The sequence below is a fragment of the Bombina bombina genome, chromosome 1 (assembly GCF_027579735.1).
Source record: "Bombina bombina isolate aBomBom1 chromosome 1, aBomBom1.pri, whole genome shotgun sequence".
In the NCBI taxonomy this organism is placed as follows: Eukaryota; Metazoa; Chordata; class Amphibia; order Anura; family Bombinatoridae; genus Bombina; species Bombina bombina.
In genome coordinates this window covers 1,559,150,408-1,559,173,890 of record NC_069499.1, presented here as the reverse complement: position 1 = coordinate 1,559,173,890, position 23,483 = coordinate 1,559,150,408, and the positions used below count along the sequence as shown (strand labels likewise).

The following is a 23,483-nucleotide window of genomic DNA, read 5'->3' as shown; positions in this document are numbered from 1 at the left end:
TTAGATAAGGCAGGTTAGGTTTTATTTTACAGGTACATTTGTATTTATTTTAAATAGTTAAAATATAATAACTATTTACTAACTAGTCTACCTAGTTAAAATAAATACAAACTTAGCTGTGAAATAAAAATAAAACCTAAGATAGCTACAATGTAACTATTAGTTATATTGTAGCTAGCTTAGGGTTTATTTTACAGGTAAGTATTTAGTTTTAAATAGGAATAATTTAGTTATTAATAGTAGGTTTTATTTAGATTTATTTCAATTAAATTAAAGTTAGGGGTATTAGGGTTAGGGCTACGTTAGGGTTAGACTTAGGGTTAGGTTTAGGGGGTAATATATTTATTTAGTGTTAGTGATGTGGGAGGCCAGAGGTTTAGGGGTTAATAACTTTAGTATAATGGCAGCGGCAATGTTGGGGGCAGCAGATTAGGGGTAATAAATTTATGTAGGTGTCGGTGACATTGGGGGCAGCAGATTAGGGGTAATAAATTTATGTAGGTGTCGGCGACATTGGGGGCGGCAGATTAGGGGTCAATAAATTTATGTAGGTGGCGGCGACATTGGGGGCGGCAGATTAGGGGTTAATAAATTTATGTAGGTGGCAGCGACATTGGGGATGGCAGATTAGGGGTTCATAAGTGTAATGTAGTTGTCGGCGATGTCGGGGGCGGCAGATTAGGGGTGTTTTGACTCAGGGTTTATGTTAGGGTGTTAGGTGTAAACATACATTTTCTTTCCCCATAGACATCAATGGGGCTGCGTTACGGAGCTTTATGCTCCGTCATTGCAGGTGTTAGGCTTTTTTTTAGCCAGCTCTCCCCATTGATGTCTATGGGGAAATCGTGCACAAGCATGTCAAAGCAGCTCAAAGCAGTGCTGGTATTTGTGTGCGGTATGGAGCTCAATGCAGCCATATCGCCCTCAAACACCGGACTTTTGCAAACCTGTAATAGCAGCACTATTAAAGGTGAGCGCTGGAAATAACTTGCTTATTAGCGAGCCACTCATAACGCAAAACTCGTAACCTGTCTGAAAGTGATTATCTTTTTAAACAATAAAAAATTTTGGGCAGACTGTCCCTTTAAATAAAAAAACATTATGACAATGGATGTAAGACATAGAAACATAGAAACATGGTGATAAGTAACTGTAGATACTAAGCACCTCACCACAATTAAATACTTTATTTTTAGGCCAATTTGTCCTAATTGTGAATGGTGATAAGACTCCATTTATCTGTAGTGGTGCCATCAAACTTTTTCTTTATAAACATTATCTATTACCTAGCAATAGGCTTCTTCTTGATAGAGCACACTAAAAATTATTCAAACCAAAATAGCCAATACATATGAACAAGACAGACAGAACAGACAACAGAAAAGAATAACTGATCTCAATGAAGTTTTCAGTGTCTCCAACTCTGGGGAAGGTGGGAGTCTAATAAACCAGATGGAATATACACTCAGAGACCTACATAAAAGCTATTTTAAACAGGATAAGATCTGGTGGAATAAGCACTTTTTTGAAAAATACATCTTAAGAAAGCTTATACCCAGAGGCTTGAGAATACAATTCTTTCCAGCCTTCCAATTTAAAGATCCGAGTCTCAGTAATGAATGGCAGGAAGCATTATCAGAATGCTCAACTAAATTAATGAGGATACTCATAAAACATGATACTACAGAATATGACTTGCTAGAAACAGAAATTAATGAGTTAAACTTGAAACTCAAAAATTATGAAACACTGTCTGAATTTGAAACTAGAGTAAACTAGATAAATACGAAGCTGAAATCAAATCAACCAAACAAACAAAACCAAACAGGGACATAAATGATTTTAAAAACAAACGAGTATACAAATGGGGGAGAAAGTTCAAAAAAGAGATCCCTAAGAAAGATGTTCCCCAATTACCTAGAACTCATGTTATTAACAGTGACGCATCAGAAATAGAAACTAGCGAGTCAGACAACACTGATAATGAATCCCCAATTGCCCTCAACATCAATAAAGATAAGAACTAGACAAGAGGCACGCAAGAGAAAGGATTTTTTAGAGGAAGGTTCAGAACATCGAGGAGACCCACCAGAAGAGGAGGGAGGGGCAAAGCCCAAAATAAAAAGAAACAAGGAGAACAAAGGAAAGAACAACAGGTGGAAACCTTACAAAAGATCAACAAGCCCATTCTCCCAGATAAGGATGACGTAATGCAGGTCATCAATTTATCCACAAAACTTCTGAGTCAAGATCATAGAAATGTTTTAGCAAAAGGATTGACCTTTTGCCCATCTGGACAACTGGATACATTTGAAATTACAAAAGATGTACAGCTATTTCTGAGAAAACTTCTTTTAAAAATTCAATATATGAAAGACGATGAAGTACCAACTGAAATAGATACTGGTGATTCAACTCTGACAGAAGACGATCATATAACATTACAAATTATGGAGGAACTACTTAATGGTAATGAAACTTCAACAAATGAAGAGTGGAGAGCTAAGATCAGAAAGAAATCTAAATATGTGCCAAAAATGTCTGCCTCTAAACATATTTAGGTATATAACCAAATAGTCAGTAAAGAAATAGCTGAGCTCACAGCTATACCTATCTCTACTAATCTAACTACTCAGGAAATGAGTGCTCTTAAAGAGATGAGAACTTGGGATGATGTTATAATAAGAAATTCAGACAAGGGGGGCAATGTGGTCATTTGGCCAAAAGAAATGTACCTACAGGAAGCATCCAAACAGCTGAGAAACCAAGATTGCTATGAAAGGCTATTTTTCAACCCTACGGAGCAATTTCTCAATCAGTATAATCGTATTATATTGGAAGCGGAAGACGACAATGTGATAACAGCTAAAGAAAAAAAATTCCTATGGGTGGAAAATCCAAAAATAGCTACATTTTACATGATTCCAAAGATCCATAAAAATGCTGTTAGTCCTCCAGGTAGACCCATCGTGTCAGGAATAAACAATATTACTGAGAAAGCTAGTCAGTATATTGATTTTAGACTTCGTGACTTTGTGACACAATTACCATCTCATGTGAAAGACACGATGGAGGTTCTACAACATCTTAATAATCTTAAACTGGAGAAGGACACTATACTAATAACAGCTGATCATATCATAAATTGGGAATTCAAGCGGTCCAAAGTTTCCTATCAGAATCTTCTGAAGAAGATAAAGCACACAATGAGTTTAGAATCAGACTGCTGAACTTTGTGTTATATCACAATTACTTTGTATTTAATCAGCAGTTTTTCTTGCTGACGAGAGGAACGGCAATGGGGACGGCATGTGCTCCCACCTATGCTAACCTATTTTTAGGTTGGTGGGAGCAACATGTTGTCTTCTCTGACATCAATGTGGAATATGTGGAATTCATTCCACTATGGCTGAGATTTATTGATGATGTGTTTTTCCTGTGGAGAGGCCCCCAAAATAAACTAGATGAATTTCTGATCAAACTAAATTCCAATAATCTCAATATTAAACTAACATGGGAACAAATTACTGAGAGCATCATTTTTCTAGATTTAAAGATCATCAAAAATCAAGATGGTTACATTACTACTGACTTGTACAGAAAAAAGACAGCTACGAACAGTTTGCTCCATTCAGAAAGTGCGCACTGTCCACATACAGTAAGATCCCTCCCCATTGGAGAATTTCTTAGGACTAAAAGAAATTGCTCAGATCCAGAAACATACCAACAAAGAGCAATGGAGTTACAAAACCGACTGAAAGCAAGAGGTTATAGCAATCGCCTGATCAAAAAAGCCAAACGCAGAGCTGAACTCACGGAGAGACAGCAATTACTACACAAAAAAGTGAAAGAAGATGATAAAACTACTAGACTCATCATGACGTATTCACCTCAGACTAAACAGGTAGTTAAGATCCTTAACCAACATTTGGGAATCCTCAAGACGGACCCAATATTAAATTCAGTCATAGGAGACAGAATACAACTAGGATATAGGAGGTCTAAGAACTTGAAAGATATACTCAGTCCTAGTCATTTTGAGCAGAAACAGAGAAAAATCAATCCCCTCTCGATGGGTAACTTTAAATGTAGGAATTGTTCAATCGGCAAACACCTCTTGCCGCTCAAATCCATTTCAGATAGATTTGGGAAAGTTCATAAAATCACCAGCCACATCAATTGCAATACAGAAGGTCTAATATATGGTATTACATGTAAATGTAAGAACATCTATGTTGGTATGACCACCCGTCAATTGAAAACGAGAATGTTTGAACACCTAAGTAATATTAGGAATGCTGAAAAAGATATCAAAGCCAAAAAAATCATAACGACAGTGGCATCCCACTACCTCAAATACCATAAAGCAAGTACCGCTGAATTCCAATGTTTTGGGATTCAGAGGGTAAGATTAGGAATCAGAGAAGGAGACATTGAGAATCTTCTTTTAAGGATGGAAAGTCGGTGGATATACCTGTTGAATTCGGTACAGCCTAATGGATTAAACAAACATAATAATTTTTTCTCCTACCTATAAAATATGCAATAAATACGGATGAGAATACTTTTTTTAAATCGACAGTGGTACAAGTATCATTCATTAGCGGTAGATTTTATGGCTAGTATCCTATACTAACAGGAGATAAGCATAAGTAGAGATTTTAATTTCTATATGGGTCCATATTTAGACCCGTAGCACTAGAACATTATAATTCACATCAATATTATATAAATAATATCAGATTTGACACATTCTAAAAATGATAAAAATACAAAAAAAGATATGCATATTAACTTATTAAAGGTACACATGTAATTCTGTTTTATATATAACAGAAGACACAAACTCTAAGAACATTAATGTCACACATATTATTCTTCTATATAGTATTTTTAAGAATAAAGAATTTAATTTAAGCACAATACCTTGATGGTATTAATATAATTTGACAATCACATTCACTTAAAAGTATTTTTGAAAAAGCACATAATTGTCAAAAATAAGTATTTATTTCTCATTTTATTTTTTGTTACTTTAATAATGGAACCCACCACTGTTTTGATTTTTCGTTTGTATCACTGGTTATCACCTATGTTAATTATAATAGGGAGCACACTTATCCTTTCTCCTTTTTTTATTTCTGATCAGTTCATCTTATTATAGAATGAGCAGACAAGTATACAACCATAGAACCGCTACACACAATACTATAATAACATTGTATCGGATATTCAGGGCTACCATTGGATGCTTTCCATATCAATCAAACGAAACTGTCTGCCTGAGTAAGCCCGATATTCTAGGGCACTGATTGGCCACAACTTAATTGAGAGGCGGAGCATAGGACACAAAAAGCCGCCGCGTAAGCGGCGCCTCGCTTTTGAAAAAGCAGGGAGCCCGGCAAAACATGTCAGGGAGAGGGGAGTGGGCTGATGGGAGCTCTATAGTCTAATTTTAAAAACTTGCTAGCAGGAATTATTTGGGGGATTGTGGATCTGTGGTAGAAGTAATTTCCACTCAATATTGGGGCTTGTGTTGGTTCCTCTTTGGAGCAAAATTTATAGCAGTTATTTGTAAAATCAGCATGTGAGCTGTAACCGGTCTCCATGTTGTATCAGCCAATAGTGATATATAATCCGCTTTATACAGTTACTAGCATTTAACAGGAAAGTTGTGAAGACGGATATTATATTATATTAGCCTTACAACAATATCACAATAATCCTGTATAAATAAATGAATGTACACCAACAAAATTTTGGTACTATAGCGTTTATACAGCTATACTATTGAACATTATTTATTTGGCTGGAAACAGCTGTTAATACCAGTTAAGGCTGATTCTCCAATCTCTATATAAACGGATTGGTACTCTCTGTTATGATACAATACAATAGTGGTCTCATATGATCAACTGTTTTACCGGAGTCTTTTATTGGTGTTATTATCAAGAATTTGAACCTGAGATATTGGTGGTTTAATTCTAGAACCATATTTAAATATAATAAGCACAAAAAAATAAAATATAATAAGCACCATATTTTGAAAGATTCAGAAACATGAGGCGAACGTTTCCAATATATTAAGTATGCACCAATCACGCTGAAAATTAACATTATATGCTAACAAAGTGTGAATTCATAAGCCATATTATAGCTTGACACTATACCTGGGATTAGATGTTATCTGCAAATATATCTACCAGATAATCTAATATGTCAATATGTTGTTCAACAAATTTTACTAAATGAACAATTCATGCTAATACTGATACTATAATTGCTAAATAGGGGAACTGATATAATCCCAGCTCCAATACTATATTGGAATCTAGTAAGCACTAAGACCTTGGTGTAAAAGTACCAGAATTTGCATATAATATACTTGGTGACACATGTTGTTTAACAATAGTTACAAAGAGAACTATTCATGCCAATATTGATATTATAAGTGCAATAATGTGGAACTGATATCATTTCAGCTCCAATATTATAATAGAACCTGCAAGCACTAAGGCGTTAGTGGAGAACTACCAGAATTTGCATATAATATTCTTTGTGACATATGATTATTATCTGGTAGACTGATAACTTCAGTTATTCTGCTAATATACAAGGAATAATTGAGTACATCCAATTTTGAGCCTACATTTATGTTACTACCAGCACCAACCCTTTACTAGTCAGATACTAAACTGACAGTAATTTCTGCTAACATTTTAGTTTTAATCGAACCCATTTTTTAAATATGTTCTAATAAAGATTAATATTTTTTAACCTATATGTCCTATTAAGTTCTCCTACATATATTGTTCATAGAGTCTTAGGAGTGCTACCATAGTATCCTTTTGTTCAATTCTTTATTGAATTTTAGTTAAATGACAATGGATGTAAGACATAGAAACATAGAAACATAGGATTTGACGGTAGATAAGAACCAAAAAGGCCCATCAAGTCTACCCATATTACATGTTACTTTTTCCTTAGGATAGCCTTATGCATGTCCCATCAAGTCTACCCATATTACATGTTACTGTTTCCTTAGGATAGCCTTATGCATGTCCCATCAAGTCTACACATATTACATGTTACTTTTTCCTTAGGATAGCCTTGTGCATGTCCCATCAAGTCTACCCATATTACATGTTACTTTTTCCTTAGGATAGCCTTATGTATGTCCCATCAAGTCTACACATATTACATGTTACGTTTTCCTTAGGATAGCCTTATGTATGTCCCATCAAGTCTATCCATATTACATGTTACGTTTTCCTTAGGATAGCCTTGGGCACGTCCCATCAAGTCTATCCATATTACATGTTACGTTTTCCTTAGGATAGCCTTATGCATGTCCCATCAAGTCTACCCATATTACATGTTACGTTTTCCTTAGGATAGCCTTGTGCATGTCCCATCAAGTCTACCCATATTACAGGTTACTTTTTCCTTAGGATAGCCTTGTGCATGTCCCATCAAGTCTACCCATATTACAGGTTACTTTTTCCTTAGGATAGCCGTCTGCATGTCCCAGGCATTTTTAAATTCCTTTACAGTCTTTGTGTTTACCACCTCAAATGGAAGTTTATTCCATGAATCCACCACCCTTTCTGTAAAAAAATGCTTCCTCAAATTTCTCCTGAATCTCCTACCCTCTAACTTTAGATTGTGACCCCTTGTTTTGGCATTTATTTTTTTGTGAAAAATAAATGAAAAACATACACATTATTAAAAAGTAATCCATGACAGTAGATTAGCAAGAACAACAAGCATTTTTGATAGAGCTCTAAAAGAGGGGATATTAAAGAAAGAAAAAAAAAAACGTAACTTCACTAAACACGTAATATACATAAAAAAAAGATAAAGGAATTTAAGCAATATGAAACCCAGAATGTTTTTCTTGTGATTCAGACAGAGCATGCTATTTAAAAAAAATATTCTGGTTTACTTCTGTTATTAAATTTGCTTTGTTGCCATGTTATTTTGTGTTGAAGAGATACCTAGGTAGCATCTGGACCCCTGCATGGCAGGAAATAGTGCTGCCCTCTAGTGCTCTTGCAAACAGATAACATTCTTGCAAATCTGCTGCCATATAGTGCTCCAGAAATGGGCCGGATCCAAAGCTTATGTCCTTGTTTTTTGACAAAAGATACTGAGACCGAAGAAAAAATAATAATAGAAGTAAATGAGAAAGTTGTTATCTATCTACAGTGGGGCAAAAAAGAATTTAGTCAGCCACCAATTGTGCAAGTTCTCCCACTTAAGAAGATGAGAGAGGCCTGTAATTTTCATCATAGGTATACCTCAACTATGAGAGACAAAATGTGGAAACAAATCCAGTCACATTGTCTGATTCGGAAAGAATTTATTTGCATATTATGGTGGAAAATAAGTATTTGGTCACCTACAAACAAGCAAGATTTATGACTCTCACAGACCTGTATCTTCTTCTTTAAGAGGCCCCTCTGTCCTCCACTCATTACCTGTATTAATGGCACCTGTTTGAACTTGTTATCAGTATAAAAGACACCTGTCCACAACCTCAAACAGTCACACTCCAAACTCCACTATGGTGAAGATCAAAGAGCTGTTGAAGGACACCAGAAACAAAATTGTAGACCTGCACCAGGCTGGGAAGACTGAATCTGCAATAGGCAAGCAGCTTGGTGTGAAGAAATCAACTGTGGGAGCAATAATTAGAAAATCGAAGACATACAAGAACACTGATAATCTCCCTTGATCTGGGGCTCCACGCAAGATCTCACCCGTGGGGTCAAAATGATCACAAGAACGGTGAGCAAACATCCCAGAACCACACGGGGGGACCTAGTGAATGACCTGCAGAGAGCTGGGACCAACGTAACAAAGGCTACCATCAGTAACATCAGATCCTGCAGTGCCAGACGTGTCCCCCTGCTTAAGCCAGTACATGTCCGGGCCCGTCTGAAGTATGCTAGAGAGCATTTGGATGATCCAGAAGTGGATTGGAAGAATGTCATATGGTCAGATGAAACCAAAGTAGTACTGTTTGGTAGAAACACAACTCGTCGTGTTTGGAGGAGAGAGAATGCTGAGTTGCAACCAAAGAACACCATATCTACTGTGAAGCATGGGGGTGGCAACATCATGCTTTGGGGCTGTTTCTCTGCAAAGGGAACAGGATGACTGATCTGTGTACATGAAAGAATGAATGGGGCCATGTATTGTGAGATTTTGAGTGCAAACCTCCTTCCATCAGCAAGGGCATTGAAGATGAAACGTGGCTGGGTCTTTCAGCATGACAATGATCACAAACACACCGCCCGGGCAATGAAGAAGTGGCTTCGTAAGAAGCATTTCAAGGTCCTGGAGTGGCCTAGCCAGTCTCCAGATCTCAACCCCATAGAAAACCTTTGGAGGGAGTTGAAAGTCCGTGTTGCCCAGCAACAGCCCCAAAACATCACTGCTCTAGAGGAGATCTGCATGCAGGAATGGGCCAACATACCAGCAACAGTGTGACAACCTTGTGAAGACTTACAGAAAACGTTTGACCTCTGTCATTGCCAACAAAGGATATATAACAAAGTATTGAGATGAACTTTTGATATTGACCAAATACTTATTTTCCACCATAATTTGCAAATAAATTCTTTCCAAATCAGACAATGTGATTTCCACATTTTGTCTCTCATAGTTGAGGTATACCTATGATGAAAATTACTGGCCTCTCTCATCTTCTTAAGTGGAGGAACTTGCACATTTGGTGGCTGACTAAATACTTTTTTGCCCCACTGTATCTATATATCTATCTATCTGAATCATGAAACAAAACGTTTTGTTTCATATCTCTTTTTTTAATCAATAAAATAATCTTTGGGGAAAACACCTCCTTTTCAGCAAAACATCTTCATTTATTTTACAAGGTTTACAATTTAAACTTGAGACAAAATTCTTTGGTATAATAATGAATATTACCTTCAGATACAGGGAACATCAATGGGCATCAGATTTGCAATCAGTTATGCCAACGTGTACACGGCTAGTTGGGAAAAGCATTTTGTGTTTTCAGATCATGACTGGAACACAAATCTGTTGTCCTATGGAAGATACATAGATGATCTATTCCTTGTATGGAAATGGTCCACAGAAAGTTTAGAGAAGTATATGACATTTTTAAACATAAATGATTGGCCAATAATACAATAGGAATAATATTTTTTTCTGGATTTGATGATTTATGAAGAAAATGACAGCATTAAGTCAAACACTTCTTTTTTTATAAAAAAGATTATGCTAATGAGTAAAAAGAAATTGTACTGAAAAAATAAATATTTTTTTAAACCAAAAAAATCTTGAAAGAAAGGTTTTTAGGAAATAAATATAAAGAGGAATTTATAGATCAAGTTATTAACTACACCTTAGGTAATGACAGACATTTTACAATATAAAAAACAAACATTCGGATGTTCTTAAAACAATACTCTGATTAAAGATCTGTTTGTTACAAGACCACCCAAAGATTTTATTTAAAAGGGCACCAAATTTGAAAAGACAATTAATGTGAAGAACCTAAAATTACTTTACTAGAGAAAGACTTCAAATATGGTAGAAGTAATGGGTGCAAGAATGTTAATAATCCGGATATGGCTATTAAAGGGATAGTAAAGTCCAAATTAAACTTTCATGATTCAGATAGGGCAATTCATTTTAAACAACTTTCTAATTTACTTTTATCATTAAATTTGCTTTGTTCTCTTGTTATTCGTAGCTGAAAGCTAACCCTAGGTAGTCTCATATGCTAATTTCTAAGCTCTTGAAGGCTGCCTGTCATCTAAATGCATTTGACATTTCTTTCACAGCTAGAGGGTGTTAGTTCATGTGCTTCATATAAATAACAAATCTTAGATACAAGGTAATACAATGGTAACAAGTATATTTCTATTACAGTGTTGGTTATGCAAACTGGGGAATGGTAAATAAAGGGATTATCTTTATTTTAAACAATAACATTTTTGGTGTTTACTATCCCTTTAAACATTTCTTTCTAAAGTGTATTTGTTTAGCTAGCTATATACATAAGTATATTCCTAAAGGGTTACTAACCCCAATTTTTTTCTTTAATGATACAGATAGACCATGCAATTTTAAGCAAAATTCTAATTTACTCCTAGGGGTCGAGTTATCAAGCTGCGGTGGACAGTGGCACACATACCCGTCGCTGTACGCTGCAGCTCGCCTCTGGCCAGCTGAATTCTGCTGCCGGAATTCAAAGTTTCACAAGAACGCAATTTTGCGCTCTTGTGCAACATGGCCCCCTACCTGCGCTCAGCCACGCTCGGGCACGAGCTGTCAATCTCCCCGGTCGGACGAGACCAGGGAAACTGAAATTTGCCACCTAAGAGGTGGTGAAAAGTTAGGGAAGTGCTGTTTGTTAAATACGGACTGCAGGTTCTCTTGTGAGAACCTGAAGTCATAGGGGGCAAAAGCCTTTGATAAATCGACCCCCTATTATCAATTTTTTTTAGTTTTCTTGCTATCTAAATTTAAAAAGCAGGAATGTAAAGCTTAGGAACCGGACCATTTTTGTTTCAGAACCTGGGTTACGCTTGTTCATTGGTTAGCCAAATGTAGCCACCAATAAGCAAGCACTATCCAGGGTGCTGAACCTAAAATGGGCCGGCTCCTAAGCTAAGCTTTACATTCCTGCTTTTAAAATAAAGATAGCAAGAGAACAAAGAAAAATTGATAATAGGAGTAAATTAGAAAGTTGCTTAAAATTGCATGCTCTATCTGAATCATTAAAGAAAACATTTGGGTTTAGTGTCCCTTTAATACTGACAAGAGTATGTTTTATAATTAAGCTACAATATCTTTCTCTCTAAAGAATTGTATTTCCATGATCCCTTCAGATAAGTGGGTTTCTGAAATTGATGACAATATGCAGTATTCTTCCCAGAACCATTTAGCGGGTGCACCAATCCGGCTGATTTAACTGACCACATGGCTAAAGTTTAGACAATATTTATGTTAAATTATGCAAGATAGCAGAAAATGATATAATATTAGAAAATATTACCATGCCCTCACCCGGCTATGTCTTAATGCCACCTGGCTTGCTAAATTTTCTAGCGAGAACACTGATATGTATATACAATATTTTAATTTTACTTTTAGTGTTTTGTTTAAGTGTCTGCCAGTACTTGAGATGGTGGTGACCAGTGGGGGGTGAGGGAGGGAGTGGGAGGTGTCAGGTGGGTGGGTAATTTCTACTCTGATTAAAAAACTAACGTTTCAAGCTAACTGATGAACCCCTTCACTGCCAGGAATTTCAAGTAAGGTGCGCAGCTGCAATTAGCAACATTCTAATTGCCAAAAAGCAATGGCAAAGCCAAATACGTCTGCTATTTCTGTACAAAGGGGATCACATAGAAGCTTTTACAACCATTTACCATATGACTGCAGTAGTTATGTTTAAATAATTTCAATGAGAAACCTAAAGTTTGAGAAAAAGTTAACAATTTATTTTTAGTAGTGGCATCTAATATACTAATATGGTCCTTGGTCAATACCTTGGGTTGTCTACTTCTCCAGTTTATTTTGTTACCAACAGCATTAGACTATGTACTGTTTTTCTATTTATTCCCATGAATGGAGAACAACTTTGAAGCCTGAAAGTTTGGGATAAACTGTTTGTTGGAAGTCACTGGATAAAGAATTATAAACTTCCTATTTCCCCTGAGTCCGTAGAATGTTCACGCCCCAATTTTATATAGGGAATTACTGAGATACTTCTCCCCCCAATATTTTTTTTCAGAATTAAATGATATTAGTTTGTAATAAGCAAAATACCAGATTGTTGCTATACAGGCACCCTACAACCTAATGTAATTCATGATGCCCTTTCACAGTGTGAAAATGATTATCCATAGTGTGATCTGGAGAAGACACTCACAATAGTGTGTCACTGTCTCACAGTATGACCTGACTAGAAACTAGAAACCATTCAACAAAGGGCTACTAAATGGTACAAGGTCTAGGAAATAGAACTTACAAGGAAATACTTTGTGACTAATACTTGTAGCTCATAGGAGAAAGTACAGAAATTTACTAGTACACTATACATTTTGGAGTCACTATCTGGTAAACTTAAATTCACTTTTGTTTTTGGAGAATATAGTTTTATTTATTATTTAGTGCCTTGCCTCTTTGTTCTGTTGCATTATACAGTTATAAAGAAGTAAAACATAATCAAAATTAAACAAAAAAGAACCAACATAAGTCAACCTATACATATAAAGCCTAAAATTGCTAACAGTATACATTACCTTAAATATACAAAATAAACATTCCTCTATTTGTGCTATTGGCAAAGCTTTTAAAAAAACTAATCCAGTATGTGAGTAGGAGGACTCTGCACAGAAAGGGGGCTAGTTATCAAGCCGTCTACTTTTCTGGCTTCGCCGGCCCAATACGTCCGCCTAAGCTCGCCTACCTTCGCCGCCGCGGACCTGAAAAAAATACGCCTAAGTTATCAAATAAAGCTGTCAAAAAGCCGCGGGGCGATGAGCAGCGGACTGTGAGAGTTATCACTCATCCGATCTCGCTGCCCTTCGGCTTTTTCCCAGCTTTATTGCTAGCCTGTCACTAAGCACTCACACTAAACTACACTGTTCTATCCCTATACTGGCGCCCCCGGAGCCCCCCGCAACTAAATAAAGTTACTAACCCCTAAACCGCCGCTCCTAGACCCTGCCGCAACTCTTATAAATGTATTAACCCCTAAACCGCCGCTCCTAGACCCTGCCGCAACTCTTATAAATGTATTAACCCCTAAACCGCCGCTCCTAGACCCTGCCGCAACTCTTATAAATGTATTAACCCCTAAACCGCCGCTCCTAGACCCTGCCGCAACTCTTATAAATGTATTAACCCCTAAACCGCCGCTCCTAGACCCCGCCGCAACTCTTATAAATGTATTAACCCCTAAACCGGCGCTCCCGGACACCGCTGCCACCTACATTATACCTAGTAACCCCGAATCTGCCCCCCCTACACCGTCGCCACCTATAATAAATTTATTAACCCCTATCCTGCCCCCCACTACGCCGCCGCCACTGTAATAAAATGATTAACCCCTAAACCTAAGTCTAACCCTAACCCTAAGGCCCCCCTAACTTAAATATTAATTAAATAAATCTAAATAAATTAACTCTTATTAACTAAATGAATCCTATTTAAAACTAAATACTTACCTTTAAAATAAACCCTAATATAGCTACAATATAAATAATAATTATAATGTAGCTATCTTAGGATTTATATTTATTTTACAGGTAACTTTCAATTTATTTTAACCAGGTACAATAGCTATTAAATAGTTATTAACTATTTAATAGCTTACCTAGCTAAAATAAAGAGAAATGTACCTGTGAAATAAATCCTAACCTAAGTTACAATTACACCTAACACTACACTATACTTTAATAAATTATTCCTATTTCAAAATAAATACTTACCTGTAAAATAAACCCTAAGATAGCTACAATGTAATTAATAATTATATTATAGCTATCTTAGGAATTATATTTATTTTACAGGTATCTTTGTATTTATTTTAGCTAGTTAGAATAGTTATTAAATAGTTATTAACTATTTAATAACTACCTAGCTAAAAGAAATACAAAATTACCTGTAAAATAAATCCTAACCTAAGTTACAATTAAACCTAATACTACACTATCATTAAATTAATTAAATAAACTACCTACAAATAACTACAATTAAATACAATTACATAAACTAACTAAAGTACAAAAAATAAAAAAGCTAAGTTACAAAAAATAAAAAATTAAGTTACAAACATGTTAAAAATATTACAACAATTTTAAGCTACTTACACCTAATCTAAGCCCCCTAATAAAATAACAAACCCCCCCAAAATAAAAAAAATCCCTACCCTATTCTAAATTAAATAAATTTCAAAGCTCTTTTACCTTACCAGCCCTTAAAAGGGCCATTTGTGGGGGCATGCCCCAAAAAGTTCAGCTCTTTTGCCTGTAAAAGAAAAATACAACCCCCCCCCAACATTAAAACCAAACCACCCACATACACCTAATCTAACCCAAACCCCCCTTACAAAAACCTAACACTAATCCCCTGAAGATCATCCTACCTTGAGTCGTCTTCACTCAGCCGAGCCACCGATGGAACTGAAGAGGACATCCGGAGCGGAAGAAGTTAATCCTCCAAGCGGCGCTGAAGAAATCTTCCATCCGATGAAGTCATCATCCATGCGGCGCTGAAGAAGTCTTCGATCCGGCCGATGTCATCTTCAAAGAGGTGCTGAAGAGGTCTTCTATCCGGGCGAAGTCATCTTCCAAGCCGGGTCTTGAATCTTCCTTCCGCCGACGCGGAACCACCTTCTTCACCGACTACGACGAATGACGGCTCCTTTAAGGGACGTCATCCAAGATGGCGTCCCCTCAATTCTGATTGGCTGATAGGATTCTATCAGCCAATCGGAATTAAGGTAGTAAAATCTGATTGGCTGATGGAATCAGCCAATCAGATTCAAGTTCAATCCGATTGGCTGATCCAATCAGCCAATCAGATTGAGCTCGCATTCTATTGGCTGATCGGAACAGCCAATAGAATGCGAGCTCAATCTGATTGGCTGATTCCATCAGCCAATCAGATTTTTCCTACCTTAATTCCGATTGGCTGATAGAATCCTATCAGCCAATCGGAATTGAGGGGACGCCATCTTGGATGACGTCCCTTAAAGGAGCCGTCATTCGTCGTAGTCCGTCGGTGAAGAAGGTTGTTCCGCGTCGGCGGAAGGAAGATTCAAGACCCGGCTTGGAAGATGACTTCGCCCGGATAGAAGACCTCTTCAGCGCCTCTTTGAAGATGACATCGGCCGGATCGAAGACTTCTTCAGCGCCGCATGGATGATGACTTCATCGGATGGAAGATTTCTTCAGCGCCGCTTGGAGGATTAACTTCTTCCGCTCCGGATGTCCTCTTCAGTTCCATCGGTGGCTCGGCTGAGTGAAGACGACTCAAGGTAGGATGATCTTCAGGGGATTAGTGTTAGGTTTTTGTAAGGGGGGTTTGGGTTAGATTAGGGGTATGTGGGTGGTGGGTTTTAATGTTGGGGGGGGTTGTATTTTTCTTTTACAGGCAAAAGAGCTGAACTTTTTGGGGCATGCCCCCACAAATGGCCCTTTTAAGGGCTGGTAAGGTAAAAGAGCTTTGAAATTTATTTAATTTAGAATAGGGTAGGGATTTTTTTTATTTTGGGGGGGTTTGTTATTTTATTAGGGGGCTTAGATTAGGTGTAAGTAGCTTAAAATTGTTGTAATATTTTTAACATGTTTGTAACTTAATTTTTTATTTTTTGTAACTTAGCTTTTTTTATTTTTTGTACTTTAGTTAGTTTATGTAATTGTATTTAATTGTAGTTATTTGTAGGTAGTTTATTTAGTTAATTTAATGATAGTGTAGTATTAGGTTTAATTGTAACTTAGGTTAGGATTTATTTTACAGGTAATTTTGTAATTATTTTAGCTAGGTAGTTATTAAATAGTTAATAACTATTTAATAACTATTCTAACTAGCTAAAATAAATACAAAGTTACCTGTAAAATAAAAATAAATCCTAAGATAGCTACAATATAATTATTATTTATATTGTAGCTATATTAGGGTTTATTTTAAAGGTAAGTATTTAGTTTTAAATAGGATTCATTTAGTTAATAAGAGTTAATTTATTTAGATTTATTTAATTAATATTTAAGTTAGGGGGGGCGTTAGGGTTAGTGTTAGACTTAGGTTAGGGGTTAATCATTTTATTACAGTGGCGGCGGCGTAGTGGGGGGCAGGATAGGGGTTAATAAATTTATTATAGGTGGCGACGGTGTAGGGGGGCAGGATAGGGGTTAATACATTTAATATAGGTTGCGGCGGGTTCAGGGAGCGGCGGTTTAGGGGTTAATACATTTATTATAGTTGCGGTGGGCTCCGGGAGCGGCGGTTTAGGAGGTAATAACTTTATGTAGTTGCGGCGGTGTAGGGGGGGTCAGATTAGCGGTGTTTAGACTCGGGGTACATGTTAGGGTGTTAGGTGTAGACAGCTCCCATAGGAATGAATGGGATGTCTGGCAGCAGCGAACTTGTACTTTCGCTATGGTCAGACTCCCATTGATTCCTATGGGATCCGCCGCCTCCAGGCTGGCACTTTGAAAACCAGGTACGCTGGGCCGTAAAAGTGCCGAGCGTACCTGCTAGTTTTTTGATAACTAGCAAAAGTAGTGAGATTGTGCCGCACTTGTGTGCGGAACATCTGGAGTGACGTAAGAATCGATCGGTGTCGGACTGAGTCCGGCGGATCGAAGTTTACGTCACAAAATTCTACTTTTGCCGGTCTCGAGCCTTTGATAACTAAGGCGAATCAGCCTCGCCACAAATACGCTGCGGAATACGCAGCGTATTTGAGGTTGACGGCTTGATAACTAGGCCCCAAAGTGTTAAGTCAAAGCACATTTGCCATTACTGAGATACCTTATTCTTTGCTGCTGTTAAAGGTGGTGGGAGTGGAAATCCCCCTACATGGTTCATGGTACCTAAACACACAGCATGGTGGAGGGTGCGTGACCTCATGCAAAACTTTATGCCTTCTAGGAAGCCCACTCCCCACCACTGTACTCTGTACATGCTGGAAATTATAGTCCAGAACCGCAGTGGCACAATATTGAGAGAGAAATAGTGAACCATAAATGCTATGTAACTCCCAGATTATTGTGCCTCTAAAATGGAGTTACATTAAGGGGAATTTGAAAAAAAAATGGACCTTCAATTGTCTTTTTTTATGCAGTTTGTACTCCAGGTGTGGGAGAAAATCCAGGGGATGCAGATGCCCCCCTTGCCCTCCCCCATGGCGATACAGTGGAATTGTCTTACTAGCAGCACCACCCCCTTAAATTATAGCTGGCCATCCCCAGCTACTGTAGCCCACCAGGACCTCTACTGGTGTCATGTTAGGCAATTCCAGCCTTGATGCAGACTATGTTTATCCTACGCTGTCATGCTTGTGGGCCAGACACAAACACTTAATCTGTTGTATCATTCATGTCTTAAAGGGACAGTCTACACCAGAATTTTTATTGTTTTAAAAGATAGATAATCCCTTTATTACCCATTTCCCAGTTTTGCATAACCAACACAGTTATAATAATATACTTTTTACCTCTGTGATTATCTTGTATCTAAGCCTCTGCAAACTGCCCCTTTTTTCAGTTCTTTTGACAGACTTGCAGTCTAGCCAATCAGTGCCTGCTCCCAGATTACTTCACGTGCACGAGCACAGTGTTATATATATGAAATATGTGAACTAACACCCTCTAGTGGTGAAAACTGATAAAATGCAATCTGAAAGAGGTGGGCTTCAAGGTCTAAGAAATTAGCATATGAACCTCCTAGGTTAAGCTTTCAACTAAGAATACCAAGAGAACAAAGCAAAATTGGTGATAAAAGTAAATTGGAAAATTGTTTAAAATTACATGCTCTATCTGAATCATGAAAGTTTATTTTGGCCTAGACTGTCCCTTTAATGTTCTCACATTTACTGTTTGATGTTTATCTCTCAGCAGAGCTGCCCCATCTCAGTAAAAATCAAGGCTCTTAATTCTTCTTGGCTGAAAGAACTTGTTCTTCCCAAAGTTACCATTTTTATGGACAGACATCACTGGAGTCACAAAGAATGGAAAAGGCTGGGACACTTTATCCCACCCTATGGGTGGATGGAATTGAATTACACAGGTGAGTATCACATTGACCCATTTAGCTTTCCTTATAACTTATCAATATATCAATTTTTTTATGTTACTTCACATAATTTCAACACCTCCCCATATAACCCTCCCTGTAACTCCTACTATAGCCATATAAAAACCTCCATATAACCATCCTATATCCCCATAAAACCTTCCCAATAACTCCTCCTATAGCCCCATATAACCCTCCTTTAACTCCTACTATAGTCCTATATAAACATCATTATAACCCCTCCTATACCCCATATTACCTTCTCCATAACTCCTCCTATAACCCCATATAACCCTCCCTATAACTCTTAATATAGTCCTATATAAACCTTCTTATAACTCCTCATATACTCCATATAACCTTCTCCATAACTCCTTCTATAGCCCCATATAATCCTCCCTATAGCTCCTCATATTAACATATAAACCTCATTAACTTCTCTTATTGCTCCATATAATCATCTGTATAACTCATACTATAGCCATATATAACATTCAATATAGCTCTTCCTGTAACCTCATATAACCCTTCCTATAACTCCTCATATACCCCCATATAACCCTCCCTGTAACTCCTACTTTACCCCAATATTAACCGCCCTATAACTCTTCCAAAAGCCCCATATAACCCTCCCTATAACTGATTAAGTCCTACATAAACCTCCTTATAACCCCATATAACCTTCTCCATAACTCCTCCTATAGCTCTATATAACCCTCCGTATAACACATACTATAGCCATATATAACACTCAATATAGCTCTTCCTCTAACCCCATATAACCTAGCCTTTAACCCCTACTAAAGTCCTATATAAACCTCCTTATAACCCCATTTAACCTTCTACATAACTCCTCCTATTGCCCCATATAACCCTCCATATATCTTCTCCCATAGCCCCATATAACCCTCTCTATAACTCCTACTATAGCCCCACATAACCCCCTTATAACTTATACTATAGCCATATAATTATAACACTTATAATAGCTCTTCCTGTAACCCCACATATCCTCCTTTTAACTCCTACTATAGTTCTACATAAACCTCTTTATAACCCTCCAGTACCCCATATAACCTTCCCCTATAACTTCTACTACAGCCCCATATAACCCTCTCTATAAATCATCATATTGCTATATAATCCCCCATATTTCCTTTTATAGCCCCATATCACTCTCCTTATAACTCTTGCTATAGCCTTATATAAACCTCTTTAGAACCCCTCCTATACCCCATATAACTTTCTCCATAACTCCTCCTATAGCCCATATAAACTTCCTTATAACTCATACTAAAGCCATATATAACACTCTATATAGTTCTTCTTCTAACCTCGTGTAACCCTTCCTTTAACTCCTACTTTAGTCCTATATAAACTTCCTTACAACCGATCCTGTCCCCCATATAACCTTCCCCATAACTCCACCTGTAGCCCCATATGACCCTCCTTATAATTTCTAATATTGCTATATAAACCCCCATAACTCCTTCTATTGCTTCATATAATCCTACCTATAATTCCTCTATAGCCATTTTTAACACTCAATAAAGCTCTTACCGGAAACCTCATATAACCATTCCTATAACTCCTCATATACCCTATATAACCCTCCCTGTAACTCCTACTATACCCCATATAACCCTCCCTATATCTCCTACTATAGCCCTATATAACACACAATACAACTCTTCCTATAACATCTATTTATTTATAAAATATTTTACCAGGATTTTTCTCGTTTTCAAGTATGTCCTGGGTCCACAAAACATTGCATTGATAGAATAGTGTACAATAAAATACAAGGTGAGTTTGCGGTGCAGGTGCATATACTACATCCCCGTAATCCATGATAGGCATCAGCATTTGCTGTACAATCTTTTCCTTTACTGTAGGGCTGAGGCAGGATTTGTTTCTGTACAGGGCACCTAGTTTTGGATAAAGTTTAGATGCAAGTTTTTCTATGTGGAGGCCAAAAGATAGATTGGGGTCTAACAACATACCTAAGTATTTAAAAGAGTGGACTGTGGTCAGCGTGCAATTGAATTTTGTAATTTGTGTAATTTAGGTCCCGTTCCAAAGATCATTGTGACAGTTTTTTCAGTGTTTAGGAAGAGTTTGTTTTTTGAGATCCACTTTTCTACCTCTGTGAACTGGTCTTGGAGCACTGCAGCTGCGGCAGATCGGAATTGTTTGCATAGATTACCGTGTCATCTGCGTACATGTGTACAGTTGAGGATTTGCAGACATTAGGCAGATCATTTATAAATAATGTGAATAGTAGGGGGCCGAGAATGGAACCTTGGGGTACACCACACGTGACTGGGAGAGGGAGGGAGTCGCTGTCAGAAATGGAGACATATTGTGATCGATCCGATACATATGATCGAAACCAGGTTAACGGACGATCAGCAATACCAGAGTTTTTTATTTTGAGCAGTAGTATGTCATGGTTTACTGTGTCAAAGGCCTTTGCAAAATCAAGGAAAATTGCTCCAGTTAGGTCTCCTTGTTCCATGCCAGTTTGGATGTTGTTGCAAACTTTTAGGAGGGCAGTTGTAGTGGAGTGGAGTGCGAAAACCTGATTGATCAGGGATCAGATAGTTAGATTGTTGGTAATACTCACACAATTGCGTATGGACGCATTTTTCTAAGATTTTTTACAATACTGGTAGCAAAGATATAGGGCGACAATTAGAAACCAAGGTTAACTCCCCACTTTTATGGATAGGCACTACTCTTGCAGTTTTCCAAAGTTTGGGTATGTATCCAGACACCAAGGATTCGTTAATTAGGGTTGTGACCGGTTTAGCAATTGCCGGCGCACTGAGCTTCAACAGCATTGCTGGGATTTGGTCAGGTCCAGACTGGTTTTTCATTTTTAGATTATTAAGGTGTTTCTTAATGACATTGATGGGTACAGGTCTAAAATTGAACTTCTCTATATTGGGTCTTTGCTGATTTAGTGGGGCCTGATCCACATTTGTAGTTTCAGGATGCGTGTCATTTATTAGTTTGTCAATCAGGGTGGTGGAGCATCTGACAAAATAACTATTAAAGGCATTTGCTAATTCTAAGGGGAGTTGCAGGGTATGGTTGTCCACATTGACAGTGGGGGGTTGGGAGTGGATTGGAGGATTTGGTAAGTTATTTATGAGTTTCCAAAACTTTCTAGGGTTTGATATGTTATTGTTTAGATTTTCACAGAAATATTGGGCCTTGGCCAATTTTGTTTGTTTAGAGCATATATTTCGCCATTGTCTATATACACAGTGATCGTTCATAGAGCCTGTATGCTTGAACATTGACCACAATGAATCCCGAAACTGGTACATTTGAATGAGGTCAGCTGTGATCCAATTCAAGTGTGCTCCTTTTACTCTCATCTTACGTAGCGGGGCATGTAAATTCCAAACTTGTAGGAGTTCAGAGTCTAGATCAGGGATTAGGTTTAATCTGTGCCAGGGGAGGTTCTGGATGTCAATTAGAAAAGATTGAAGATTACATTTTTTGAAGGATCTGGTGATTTTAACCTTGGGAGAGGATTTAGTTGCCTTTATTTTGCGCACGCAGTACACTAAGCAGTGGTCACTGAAATTGTTAGGGAGAACACCTGCCTCCTGGATTGGAGAGAATCCAGTTGAGCAGGGTGTGATTATGGCTTTTGATGTTTATGCGAGTTGGGGAGGAGATTAATTGCGTTAGTTGCAAAGATTTAAACAGCGAGTGACAACTATTATTTTTTGGATTCAGCCAATCAATATTAAAATCTCCAAAAACCAAAATTTAACTTTTTGGGTTTTGAGCTATGGTTTCACTAAGGAGATGGGCTATGGCTGAAAGGGAATGCACAGGGGAGCTAGGTGGGCGGTAGATTCCTGCAACAATGATTGATTTACTGCACGGGATCTCAATTGTGCCAGAAATAAAATCAAAGGTGGCAGGAGAGCTAGATTTGTGTAAGGGAGTGTACTTTGTGGAATTGTAAACATAAATTACAATGCCGCCTCCTCTCTTTGCTCTATCATTTCTATGGCATGAATACCCATGTATTGCAATGGCAGAGTCAGGTATTTTTGCGGTTAGCCACGATTCAGAGATCACAATAATTTTGGCCTTGTAATGTGAACACCAAGCTTGCAGTGCATCGATTTTTGGTAGTAAGCTGCGGATATTACAGTGCACAAAGGAGAGGCCTTTTTTAGCTGGAAGGCTAGGAATGGAATTTGTTGCTGGACCAGGGTTAGACTCTACATCATTTGCAAGGGCAAGTAACATAAGGAATAGGAATTTGGAAATCATTTTTGTTTGGCCATATAGTGAATGTGATACTTTATAATTTTGTGAGGTGGGGGTAGGAGGGTTATTTTTAATAACCCTCCACCAGCACTCAGCAGATAAGTTACACCAACAGAGCAGGCCATGGTGTATGATAATGTGTTTTCCAGTTTGAGGTTTGTGTTTATGACTGCTCATATTGTTGCATATAACCCTCCCTATATCTCCTCCTATTGCAACATATAACCCTCCCTATAACTCCTCCTATTGCTTCATATAACCCTCACTATAACTCCTCCTATTGCTCCATATAACCCTCCCTACAACTCCTCCTATTGCTCCATATAACCCTCCCTATATCTCCTCCTATTACACCATATAACCCTCTTTATAACTCCTCCTAT

At 37.6% G+C, this 23,483-nt stretch overlaps 1 protein-coding gene across 1 annotated transcript in view; it reads left to right on the top strand.

Annotated features, from left to right (window-relative positions):
* LOC128635642 (alpha-N-acetylgalactosaminide alpha-2,6-sialyltransferase 1-like) overlaps positions 1–23,483 on the top strand; it is a 289,952-nt gene that overhangs the window by 61,961 nt on the left and 204,508 nt on the right. The window contains exon 4 of the mRNA XM_053688731.1: positions 18,627–18,795. Coding sequence (XP_053544706.1) covers positions 18,627–18,795 — 169 coding nt within the window. The remainder of the gene's footprint in view (positions 1–18,626; positions 18,796–23,483) is intronic.